Here is a 13138-nt window from a genome sequence, read left to right on the forward strand (position 1 = left end):
AATAAACAGTGGTTAAAAAAAAACACTGTCATAGAAGAACTTCTCCAGGAGAGCTAAAATACATTAACATGTCAGAATAAAGATAACATACAATATCCACAGGGATTTGGTACTTCTTCCCATAATAAAATGATGTAATTGAGTATTAGTGTCCTGATCTGGAACTTTAGCATCAAATAAATCATATAACTACATCAGAAAGTTAAGATTTAGACTTACACTTAACCAACTTGAACACTTGAACACATTCAAATTATTTATCCTTATTACTTGAATGAAATTAAAGTGATTTTAAAGCACTAATCAATTAAGATGTTGAAGACAGTTCACAAACTACTTTTTAAAAAGGAAGTACCCACTTTCAAAGAAATCAGATTAATTGGATGGGGTCGACTTTCCCTCCCAATAACAGGGAGGGAGAAAAGGTCTAATAGTTAAATCCTGAGTCTTTCAGAGGACTGAAAAATGTGCATTTTTAAAAAGACTGAAAAGACTAATAGAACAATATGTAGGCATGCAGCTTTCACCTTAAATATAGTGCACACGAAACATCACCTTTATTTTTCGTAAGCCAGGTCATAACCTTATAGAAAGCTCTCAGAATATCCAAAATAGGAGGAAAGAGAGGAGTTAGCAAACTGTGAAAACATTGACTTTCAGAAAATTCTCCAAAATCCATGTGTAGACACCTCCTCATACCCTTGGTTATTAAAAAAAAAAAAAACAAAAAACCGCTGGCATGATACTAGAATTCTACAAACAAAGGCTAGAAGTCAAAATAGATAGAAGTCTAATGAATTTCTCGATTCAAAATGGCGGCAGAGGTTATGAGGATTTTTCTTCATTTGTAGAGTAAGGAAATCTTTTAAGTGATAAAAGGGTGTTTGTCCCCTAAAGTACAAGTGATTCCCTGGAGACAGCAGGGAATGACAGTATTTACCACATAGACTTCAGTAGATGTCTGGCGTTTCTTCAGTCAAGTCTCTACCAGCACGGTGTCCTTCTGAGTGACCTCGGAGGGCTGTATTTTCAGGTACTGCCTCTCTGCCATTGCTGACTAGTCCTTCTCTCATTTACAGCTGTGTCTTCACCCTCGTCCTTTACAATGAAAACGAATACACTGAGCACATCGGTGCCCAATTCTTACTACCCAGGTAACAGATTTTTCCGTTGTTCCATCCATCCATAACCCCTTAGCAATCAGAATCAATCCGTGCTCTCACTTTGCTGTCCATGATGCTTGATACGTTTGATGTGTTGTAACCCAATGCTTTCTATGGCTTTCTGCGGGAAAAGTGGGGGGCCTTTCATCAATCATTTACTGTTCTTTCTCTTTTTACTTTCTCTGCATTGACCTGCTTATGATGTATGACAGACCCATTTGTGCCAACTGCAATTTTAGGTGAGAACATTTCCCTTTATCACAGTTTACTGCAGGAGTAATTTAGAAAGTCCGTGGCCACTCTCTAGGAGGCTGGAGTTCTGTTCTGTATGACACAGGGATTGTAAGCAGGACAAGGGGGTTGTGGGTGGCCTGGGGGAAGGGCATAGATAATAAAAAGACTTTCCAAACAGTCTCCATTGATAAGAAGGGTTTGCCTGGTGTATGTTGGAAATGCTACCAAAAGATTCAAATGAGCAAACCCGGCTCTAGTATTTTCCCTTTCTGTGTTCAGAATTTAAAGTCAGATTTGATCCCAAGGGAAAACACAGTATGTCATCACTCTGCTGTGTACTTCCAAGAGCTGAATTCGGTAATGTGACAGTCATAAAAGTAAAAATCGCTTCTTATTATTTTCACTTATCACTAAGCTCTAAAAACTTCAATTTCAAAAATAGCATTTTTCTAATTATGCCAAATGTTATGCAGAAAAATGATCACAGTAGAGTCTGGGCCCCCCTTCGCAGAGCCATTCAGGGCACCCCCAGCATTCCAAAATGTCTGTCACACAGTGGAATTTCAAAGGAGCTGATGTTCTCAGCAGCAAAGTGACAAGATGGCACTTTATAATCACATGGTTTATTATGTGTCAGATGTCACTAGAAATGAAATAAAATGTTAGCCCAGTAGGGCAGAATGCATTGAAAATATAAAATGTTCCCCGTGGGGAGCCAAAAAAAATCCCATTTGTCCAGTGTAAGAAGGTTCTGGAGAAATGGCATTACCTGGCTCTGATAACCAAATAAGCATGAGCTGCTGTTGCATTTGAGATGCATCAATAACCCAAGTGTATCACGGCTGTGTTCTCTTTCTACTACTAACCTTACCGAGAAGGAGCACAACACAATCGACTTCAAGGTATATACCAATTCATTGTAGCAAAAGTTCCATCCTCAGCTGTTTGACTTCTGCTTCCTAATTCTCTTTACAAGGGTTGATATCTTTGCAACATAATTTTTCCCCCTGTGCTTCTCTTTTCTCTAAGTTGTTATGATTTTTGTAGATTAGGGCGATTTGTTTTTCTTACGATGTTTTCAGGGCTTGAGCAAGTTTGTTGCCTGAGTTACAAGTGAACTCAGACAGAAGTGTAAGAATGGACATAAACCCAGATTTTTGGGGTTCACAAAAATGAACACAGCTCACTAAAGCCCTCTCCCCCTTTTCATGCCAGCTATATGGGGAAAAGGCTGGTTTTTTATTCTTTTCATAAGTAAGGGGCACAGGCTAATTTTAGGCACCCGAACAAAGTAATCTACATGCAGATGACATTTGCAGAACCTCTTGATAGGCAAAGATTTGTGATTTCTTTGTGTGCTGTGGCATTCAGTCTGCAGCTCCTTTAGTAGATGTTCTGACCTTGGGGGAGCTGGAGTGGGGAGGGCTAAGACATGCATTGTCAGAGGGAAGAAAATGTTCAGATTGCACAGCAGGATTAAGATAAGCTCATTAAACAAATATCATTTTTTAAAGTCGCTGCTTTGTTAGTACGAACACTAAGGACATCTTTTAAACTTGGTTAGGCTTCTCTACCGAAAGGGAATCACTTGAACAGACAATTCAAGTAGCAAAAATGATGCACATCTGTGAAAAATAAGTCAGCCAGATTGACAAATAACTGTTATCATGTCTGGCTTATATATGTACCAACACAGCAAATGGTGGTTCTTAGGAACTGTTCCTCCCACGGTGTTTGGTGCAGATGTGAATCTCTATATTGCATAGTAAGGATTAATGAGGTGATCCCTTGACACCATGGGAAGATGATAAGCTGGACATACATCTACTCTGGCACTTTTGGGGAACAGCACTATCAACAATTTATACAGACAAGAACGTTTTGCTGTGACTTGGAGCTCAGCACCCTTAAATCCTGTATTATCATCTCCTTTTATGCTTATGTGCTAAGGTGCCTAGCCTAAGGTATAGAGCTTTAGTATGCCTTTATGTCATTTTTATTGCCAAAAAAATGAGAGAGAGAGAGGGAGATAGATAGATGGATAGATAGATAGATAGATAGATAGATAGATAGATAGATAGATACAGATAAATAGATATTGATAGACAAATTTTGATAGATGTTGATATTGCTTAATAAATAGATGGAACACCCCACACCCCTCAGAAACATAGCATTCATTTCAATTCTAGATTTTTCAGCTTGTTTGTTGAGAATTGAAGATAGTCTGTGAGAGAATATAGGTAGAATTAATTCGCAGTTCTCCAAAAACCATCAGAACTGTTAGTGAGAAGCTTTGTTTCTGATTTCCTCCTAGGCATAATTTTTAATTGAAAAAATTGTTGGTAATTTTTAAACCAATATAGGAAATCAATGTCAAATGATATATTTTATCAGTAATTATTCTTTTTAAGTCAGAGCAAACTGATTAACCACTAATTTTGATGGCATCAAGAATTTCTAATAGTGTGGGTGACCCAGTTTCATACCACAGATGGCACGAGAAGCCTTCTATTCCCTCTTTGATATCTATGTACTCGATAATAGCTCTCCTTTCTTAGATGGCCTCGGTAGTGTTTAAATGCTTTAAGACGGGTCCTTCACACTAGTAATGAGGTGGAGATCATAATGCAGCGGGGCGTGATCAGTACGGTGGTAACAGTGCTGGCCACTCTGGGAATTAAACCTTCCAAGAACGCCTAGCCCTAGGACCAGAGCCCTACCAGGCTGCGGTGTCTCCACAAGAAAGGCCCAGATGATTCATTTAGGGGAAGTTTAGAAGGTCAGTCCACAATGGAGGGCATTTAATTACATTCATCCCAAAAGGTACAAAATGGAGAGAATGAGAGAGGCACAGGGGGGAAACTAATTAATGTTCCATTTATTTTAATATAAAGAATAGAACTTCCTGCTGGAGTAGCTAAAAGCTCCATAGAGTCTGTCCTTCAGCAGGGATCCTGTATCCCACTTTATGAGCTTGGCAGTTGCCAGCAAGCAAATCTGATATGAAAATGTCCCGGTTTATTTGTGACTGTTCTAATAGAATGGGAACATCTGAATTGCTAATTTCAAAGCAAATCCAAATGAAAACCAAAATCATGAAATCTACGTACCACTCCTTTTTATTTTGTCTTTGTGTCTTTAGCCACCTTGTAGTGATCCAGGTGCCATTTCAGCAACAGCAACATAGCTACACACTTGTGTACCACCTTCCATACCATGCATCCCCAGGTGCTTTGCGATGCAGATAGAACTAAGGTTTGAAAACCAGGCCCAGCCAACTGAGTGCCCTTGAATGAAATTTCCTCTGGAGCTGAATCTCTCAGTTAAAAAAAAAAAGAATACCCATAGCTGAATTCCCTATTGATAAACAATCTGGTCATTTTTTTTTTTAAATGAACATATCCTTTTGTATATATGTTTTAATTCATTATACCTGAAATCAATTTTGATTTAGCATTCTCATTTTAAGTGAAGTTAGCATTACATTTTATGAGACATATCCTCAATCACAAAACAGCTAAAGGGATTCAGCATTATAATGAGCTAACCTGTAGTACGTGGAACTCTTAATCTAATAACACCTTCCTGCATCAGACATTTTTTAATAGCTACAATTTCTGCAGTTCATTAATCTAATGTACTAGGAGTCTTCCATTAAAATACAGCCTCTTTAGGCTTATTTGACCAAATTTTGACATTAGTTTTATAGTACAATTTGGTTGACGTGTTCAAGAAATTTAAATGAGAAAATGTGTCGAATACAAATAAGACTTATTTAGTCATTACTTAGTTCATGGGGGATGAAAAGCAATTATGATACTATTTTTGCCTCCTTTTTGTTTTTGAGTGCTTAAATAACGCACCCCCATCCTAAGGTGATAGGAGGATTGAGGCTTTGACCTCTGATCACCTACAGATAGAAAACTTAACTATAAAAGTAAAGCACAGAATAAAAACTACCTGTAATTATTCACACAGTACTATTGCTTATGCCCTGTTTCCTTTTTCTCCTCCTCTTTTTCTCCTGATATGTACCTTCTTAAAAGTGCCAATAAATGGTAAGTTCCCCCATTCGCCCATGGAAAGGTGTGGAGGGAATGGGAGTGTGTGTCTTATCTGTAGATTCTGACAAAGCCAGCTGGTTCTGCTGTGTGTCAGCCTGCATGTAAGCTCTCGTAGAACATTCCATGTGTCATGTGCTGGTCCACAACCTTCTGTCAAGCTTTCTGACACTGGAGCATGCAAGTGACTCCTCATCCGTTTTCTGTTTCCACTGTCTTTGGATTTCATGTGTCAAGTCCGCATTTCCGTTGCTAGCTTTATAAGCCAACCCATTTTGTCCACTTTTATTTTGCTCACAGAACATTTGTACGGAGTTTATTTACTTCATCATACAAGCTAGTTAACAACTCTTCGGAAGAAGACAAGGCTGGTTTTGTGCCAGGCCTTGGTGAAGTTTCAGACCGAAACTTCTATAAACTTGAGCGCCCAAAGGCTAAAGGGTTCCTACCAACTAGCTTTGTAAAAGCAATATATCGTTTGGACTGCTTTGTAAAAACAACGATTTCTGCCTCATTCCTATCAGTATTGCCAACCCCATTTAAATTTCTAAACATCTAACTTCTTTTTCGCTGAGCCACTGTGGGGGTTGTTGGAGCCGTAGGTGGAGGGGATGTCAGCAGCAGCTTCTGAGCATTTTCAGTGACCCCCACGTAGCCCACTGGTCCTCCCTCATGCCCGCCATGGCCTTCTTTTCCTAGACGAAAGCCACACGATGGCCAGCGACACCAGCAGCTTGGTGCAGTCACACACTTACAAGAAGCGGGAGCCGGCCGACGTGCCCTACCAGACCGGGCAGCTTCACCCCGCCATCCGGGTGGCCGACCTGCTCCAGCATATTACGCAGATGAAGTGTGCCGAGGGCTACGGCTTCAAGGAGGAATACGAGGTGAGCACGAGCACCTTCCTGGGCGCCATGCCCGGGACTGGGCTCCCAACTCCTGCAGCCAGCCGGCAGGACCCCAGGGATGCTGCCAGAAAGAGACCTATTTCCATCTGGCTGTGAGACTCCTTTCTGGAAAGGTAATGTATGTAAAATGGAAAAAGGAGGACCACTTCACCGTTTCCGTTCGTCCTCATAAATATGCCATGAAACAGAGGCCAAGCACGCTCTTTCCCCATTCATGATTACGCTTCTTGGCTTCTTCTATAATTAAGTCTGATGTTAGATCCTAATAATGTTGTGGTAGTTATCCAGGAAGAAACTGTCCACTTAAAACAATTATAGACCAACCAGTGATGTCATGTGGTGATTAGGCCCCAGGAAAGGAGGCTGGCTAGTGTCACGGCCATGACAGCCGCTGTCCTGCCGGCCCAGAGCGCGTAGCTGTCCTGGGATCTAGTGCGGGCAGCTTCCGGGGACATTTGCAGGCACAGTGATGTTCTCTCACCTTCTCTAAAATGTAGGCCTCACTTTACCACCTCAGTCCCTAGCTGATTCTGTTGGAAAGTCGTTCAAGAACCAGAGAGAATTAGTTGATTTGAAGAAGTAAGGTTCAGAGAAGCATCCCATCACTTGAGTGTGTGTGCGTGCGGCTGAGGCCGGTGAGGGGGAGGAGGATAGCGGGGGTGGACCTCTCTTTTTACCTTATTCAATAGAATTAGTTCACATGCATTGGTGGAGAAAAAAGGAGTAACTTGCATACAGTACAAACAAGATCACATAGATAAGGAGTTTTGGCCATTTTAGAATGTGTCTGCGATACTACATCTCCCTAACCAGCTCACAGTTGGGAAACATTTTGTCTGGAATTAAGAGTATTTTAGAAATCAGTTCTACCACCTCTGTACCCCACAAGTTTCAAACTCTGCTGCTTTCCCCCCTCGGGGACACTGATGATACTTCATTTCATGCCCCAGATGCTGTGTTGTCTTGGGTTTAGCCCCACTTCTGAGCTCAATCGCCAGAGATTTCATTATAGCAGTCAGAGCTGAGCCCTGGCTGCTTTTAAGACTGGGTCTTTAGGCCAATGCGGACAAATGGACAGACACACACTCTGCTGACATGAGCATCCTCCTTAGCAACTTGGCAACATGAGCGTTGCCAGTGACCTGAGCTCAGAAGCCTGCTGTGCCAAGGAAACTGGACCTCGAGGGTTGGATTTCAGTCCAGGCAATATTTTCAGATAAAGTTCTGCATTTTAGCAACCCCAAAGTTCTTAGATCTACCTTTAACAATTTAGCTTGTTAGTCAGTGAAACTGACTGCCTTTGCGTGTTTCCTCGTGCACTTTTAAAGGCTAGCTTAGGAGTTAATAGGATTAAGAGTAAGACTTCCAAAAGCATTAATATCATATGAAAGACAAAATTAGGTTAGTGAAAAAATATAAGCCTAATGAATAGAGATGATGTCTTAGTTCTATCCCATATTCTGAATGCACGTATTACTCAAATGTTTATTAAAGATGTTAATGTCAAAGAGATTAGTTATAGGCTCATACAATTCATAAAATCACCTGAGTCCCATTTTTCATGGACTATATAAAAATACCTCAAGACTTCCTATAACACACTATAGATGAGGCATATTTGAAAAAATACAAAAAAAAATCATTTCCCATTCATATCTCCTGAAGAAGTATGACTTGTAAGTGCAAACTAGAACAGTTTATACTCATTTGAAGCAGTTTATAATTGATGATTTATTAAGGTTGTTATACTGAAATAAAATGTTATATTAATTAATTACATTTCAAGAAACTCTTTCTCATTCTAGCTATTCAGTGGGTCAGAGAGGACTGTAATATATACATGTATCAAATCATCACATTGCACAACTGAAACTGACACAATGTTATGTGTCAGTTACATCTCTATAAACTGGGTGGGGGGATAAATACTTTTAAACACCAAAACCATTATCAGTTTGTTGGGTTTTTTAAAGAGGGAAGAAGAAGAAAGGGAAAGAAATTAAAAATCACATACACTAGAGAGGAAAGCAGGAACAAACAGGGAGGTGTTACGAGGAGACTTATGAAATGGAAGGTTCTGTAGGGGATAATCCTAGTACTCCACACACACCTCTGTGAACCATGCGGCTGAGTGTGCAGCCTTTCATTTAATCCACACCGGAAGTCAGGAGTGCCCTGGCTGCCTGGTGCAGTGTGAATCTCACTGTGGTTTGGGACACAGGCTCTGGGGCCAGACTGCCTGTATTCCAGCTCATCTCTGCATCTCTTTAGCTGTGTGACCTTGGGCAAACTGTCTACCCTGTCTGGGCCTTGGTTTCTTCATCCATAAAATGGAATACCTATAGTGTCAACCTCAGAAACTTGTTGTGGGGATTACCTCATTTAGCATCATAAGTGCTAGAATTGAATCTGGCATTTAGTTGAAATGTTAACCAGTAAAAGAGAAAAATACTAAGTTATAATAAGATCCAAGAGAAAAGTTCACACCGTGTTCTTTACAGGGAGATTGTGTCATTTTGTGGTTTCAGTTCATCTCTGTCATTTCTTGTGTTCAGCACTCTGAGGATAGAATGAGCCAGTCACGCTATGGCTCAGTACATTTTTGTTTCCTCCAAAATACTCAGTGGTTTCCTTACCATGTATCATGTATCATCCAAAGTCCCCATTAAAAGGTAACTTAAATGAGTAGGTAGGTTTGATTCTGTGGACAAAGCGTTTGAGAAACTAAGTATTTCAAAATAGATGCTGTCACCTTTTATTGCTAAAAGAATATTTTCATATCTAAATTAGGAAAGTCCTAGGGGATGGTGTGACTATAGACCACCAAATACTGTTTATTTTTTTTTAAAAGTTCTAGGGTGTCTTTGGCAACAAAAGATGGAGGAGAGGTGGTTAATTTAACAAGTTGCTATGCTCGTTAATTCGCCAGCGTATGTTAAGCAGGTGCTGTGAATCTGGCACTGCTGGGTGCTGGGGACATGGAGAACTTCCTGCCCCGCCCTCAGCCTCCGGAAGCTCACGCCCCTGGAGGAAGCAGCCATACAGGGACTACAGCAGGTGCGCTTAAACCCCACAAGTGAGATTCGCAGCTGTCCTTTCAAGGCCCCTGGGGGCACGTTGGCTAGTCTGGGGTACCAGACTAAGCGAGGATGACTCTTTTCTTGAAAAAAGTGAGTGGGAGTTGGCCAGGAAATGGAAGAGGGCAGATTCTAGGCAGACACAAAAGCTAGAGAATGAGGTGTACTCCAAAATGGCGGTAGTGCTGTGTGCCGGATCCTAGGAAGGGCTGGGGGTCACGGGTAGTTAGGCTCTGATCACAAAGCATCCCAACAAGAAGCTTGAACGCCACTCTGGAAGCCGTGGGAGCTGAAGAAAGACTCAGATAACATGAGTCTCTCCTGTATTTGGATGGAGACTCATTCCTGCACTGTTTAGCACAACCTAGTTGTTAAACATTATTTGTATGAGGCACACAGAAATTGCTTGAAAGATAATCAGCAAAGTACAGGGGAGGGGGAAACTATTCACTGAAAAGTGTAATATGAACTACACTGCTCCATTCCCGTTCAAAAAAAAAAAAAAATCTATGGAATGCTTGGCTTCAGGATTCACTGAAACAATGAATGATGTTATATCTCTGAGAATAAAATGTCAAGAAAGTCTCCAGTTGCTGCTGTGACTCGCCAAAATGAATTGCTTGGTCTTTCTGGTTTTCTTCAATCCATGTGTATTAGGGAAAACCAGCCCCAGTAGTGACTTTCTCTCTGTTGACACTGTTTCAACCCGTCTATCTTTTCCAAGACAGAAATGTCTGAAAATTGTCCTAAGCACTGGAAGGATTCATGACCGTTCAAGTAGCCGCCAGAAGTGTGTCCAAACCAAAGGGAAAACATGTGGTGGGGACGAGGCTGAGCAGCACTGAGTGCAAATTTTATATTTGATTTTGTTCTAACAAGATCGTCATATGGCATATCTCACCAGGGAAATGCAGTAATTTGATTCAAAAGAAACTCAGACATGAATCACAATAAAAAAGTAAACATGCTGAATTGAACAGAAAATGGCAGGTTGTCATCAGAGAGTGAATCAGGGATCTCGGGAGAAAGACGAGCAGAAAGGGCAAGTTTGTTTACGTTGCTACAGAAGAGGAGCTGGTTCTTTCTCCCAACGAGCAAAGAGCAGTCTGTGCTAACCCCTTGGGGAACATCTGTGGGTTTATCAAAAATGGGAGGAAAAAAAGATAGCTTCGCAGGAGGAACACGAGGTAGGACTGAGCCATCCTTCCCCAGGAGGAACACGAGGTAGGACTGAGCCATCCTTCCCCCCCACCCCCCCCCCCGACCCCCTGCTGCAGACTTGGGCCTTTGTCCCGTGGAGTCACAGTAACTCTCCTGCTCCTCCCTGAACTGACAGGCCCCATTCTAGACACGGGTGTCCTGTGCCCTGTCACTTGTCACTGCCCCAGGGAGCCTCAGCGGGGACCCTGCGGGGTTGGAGAGCAAATCTCTCCCCCTCTGGGGTCCCCAGAAGGCCTTCTCTCGTTCTCTATTTTATGAGTGATTCGAAGTCCCTTTGGGGATCCAAGTGGAAAAGACATTAATCTTAATGTAGGACCACAGTTGCTTAATTCTGAAAGAACACATTTTACTATCACTGTAAAATGAAGAGAAAGGAAGGACAGCACTTTAAAACTACTCCCAGTTAGGGCATCCCGAAAAACACAGATGGCACTGTTTCATTAGCTAATGGTATTGCTCTGGGCCACAAAAATTTATTTTCCAATTACTGGAGCTAAAACTTTTAAACCTAAGTAACGCTTTGCAGCCTGCTCTTGGAAAAAAAAATGAGTGTATACATATATATATCTAAATATATTTAGGAAAGTATTCTCATCCCACTTACTTTTCTCCTGTATATTTCTCAAGGGTATAAGCACTGGTGATTGATTTTATAATTGAACATGGAGACTGTTTTTCGACTCAATTGAAACTGGGAAATTGAAGATGTTATCCCAAAATCTTCAGGCTTAAGTACAACCTATGCATTTTTCTGAACCCTGGATTGTCTTTAAAACATGTCTATCTCCTGGTAGCCCTTGTAAGTCTTTTAAAAATGTATGGATTAGATATTTTCCCTTCTTAACAAAATAGCCGATTTTGTTAAATGGAGCACAATTGTTAACATTTGGCGCTTTTGTTCATATTTGACCAACTTGTAGCAAGTGAAGAAGGAATTATTATTAAAACATCTCAGTTGCCCTTCAACATCTGTTTTTTGCTTACTTGCCTCCCACCTCAGGGAAGCCAACGAAACGTTAAAGAAACCCGCCTCCACTCTGTGGACCTTGCAGGTACAATTCCTTATTCAGGTGCAGTTGCCTTTGGACAGGACAGGCCAGGGAAGACAGATGTGGATCCTTAGAGGGGACAGCCCCAGAGCCTGGGAGGACAGCCCTCCCTGGGGCTGCCTGCCTCCCTGCTGCTGGAGTCTAGCTGACAGAGGGAGAACTGTACATACTTCTCAAAAAGTTTTCAGAACAGTGCACTCCCTGAAAACAGAGGGAGAGGCAGGCAGAATAAAAGGTACTTTGTGTTACTTAGCTGATAGAACCATTGCCTGACACAGCTGGTTCCACGCTTCTGCACGCAGTCCGGGGTGGAGGCAGCCCCTTCCTGCTCACCTCAAGCCCACACACTTTTCAGATGTGCTTTTCAGTTCCCATTTCATATTCTGAGGCACCAGCTGAGTCAATCAATTGCCACAATCAGTGCAGGTTATTTTCTGTTCCACAGGATACAAAACAAACAAAGCAAAACCATTGAAAGCTTAAGGATGCGGAGCTAGAGGGAGCATTGGCAGGCGCTGTAAATGCGTTAAGAATCACAACAGCTGTGCCTCCAGTAGCTGTAGCAGCCAAGTGAGGTTTGACATGTTTTTTCCTTTAATTATTATGGTGATGCAGAGCTGGTCCATGAGAAAATGATAACAACTTCTATCTGAAATTTTGAAGTTGCTCAAGCTATTTGGGGCAAGTCAAGCGCATGTGTTTATAGATACTTTCTTGGTAGAAAGAAGTTTCTGTATGCTTTTAAATAATGCAGTAGAAAGAGTTGGTTTTACGATGAGTCCTTGGGTTTTTTTCTAAACTGCAAATATAAAAATTGTCTGTTCTATTTTATTAGCATGCTCCATGTTGTCGTGCTTGCTTTCAGGACCTCTTATGTGTTAGCTGGTTTTTTAATTCAGTTGTCTCTTGCCCATGCCCCTGATGATACCACGTACAAGCTCAAACTTAAGAAAATTTGGTTAGAAATTGTTGTTTCCTACAACAGTGTGTCTTCCCTTTGATGAGAGTTGATGGCCACAGACATTTACCAGCTTGTTTCAAGCACCTCTGGTCAACTGTCTGGTTTCCATTTGGAAGCTGGTGGTTAGAATTTTCTACCTTGGGAGAAGTTGAGTACTTTTCCCACTTGTTAACATGCTTTTAGTGTCAGATGCCATTAGTCACAGGACCCGGCCCAGAAGGGACTGCAAACGTGCCTGCGTCCTAGCTTTCATTGACCTCATGGGTGTTTGGGGTCAGTCGGATGGGGTCACCGCCCACTAACTTGGCCTGGGAGGCTCAGCATAGCGGTCCTTGCCCCCTCCCTCGCCCTCACTGCCACATCAGCCGCCTACAAGTCCTGAATGCTCCCCCTCCCCACCGTCCTCAACCCCACCCCTCCCTCTCCAGCCCCACTGCCGGGCCCCCGCGCCTTGCCTGAGC

The 13138-nt window shown here is 41.9% G+C and overlaps 1 protein-coding gene across 5 annotated transcripts in view; it reads left to right on the top strand.

Annotated features, from left to right (window-relative positions):
- Nucleotides 1-13138, top strand: part of PTPRM (protein tyrosine phosphatase receptor type M) — an 817256-nt gene that overhangs the window by 656423 nt on the left and 147695 nt on the right. For 4 of the 5 annotated variants that reach the window (XM_073898514.1, XM_073898515.1, XM_073898516.1 and 1 more), the window contains 2 exons: nucleotides 1080-1154; nucleotides 6161-6348. In XM_073898514.1, coding sequence (XP_073754615.1) covers nucleotides 1080-1154; nucleotides 6161-6348 — 263 coding nt within the window. Of the gene's footprint in view, nucleotides 1-1079; nucleotides 1155-1375; nucleotides 1403-5446; nucleotides 5459-6160; nucleotides 6349-13138 lie in introns of all 5 variants that reach the window. The other variant, XM_073898518.1, reaches the window with a different exon arrangement.

The sequence above is a fragment of the Callorhinus ursinus genome, unplaced genomic scaffold (genome assembly GCF_003265705.2).
Source record: "Callorhinus ursinus isolate GAN/ISIS: 27379988/994484 unplaced genomic scaffold, GSC_fseal_2.0 scaffold11, whole genome shotgun sequence".
In the NCBI taxonomy this organism is placed as follows: domain Eukaryota; kingdom Metazoa; phylum Chordata; class Mammalia; order Carnivora; family Otariidae; genus Callorhinus; species Callorhinus ursinus.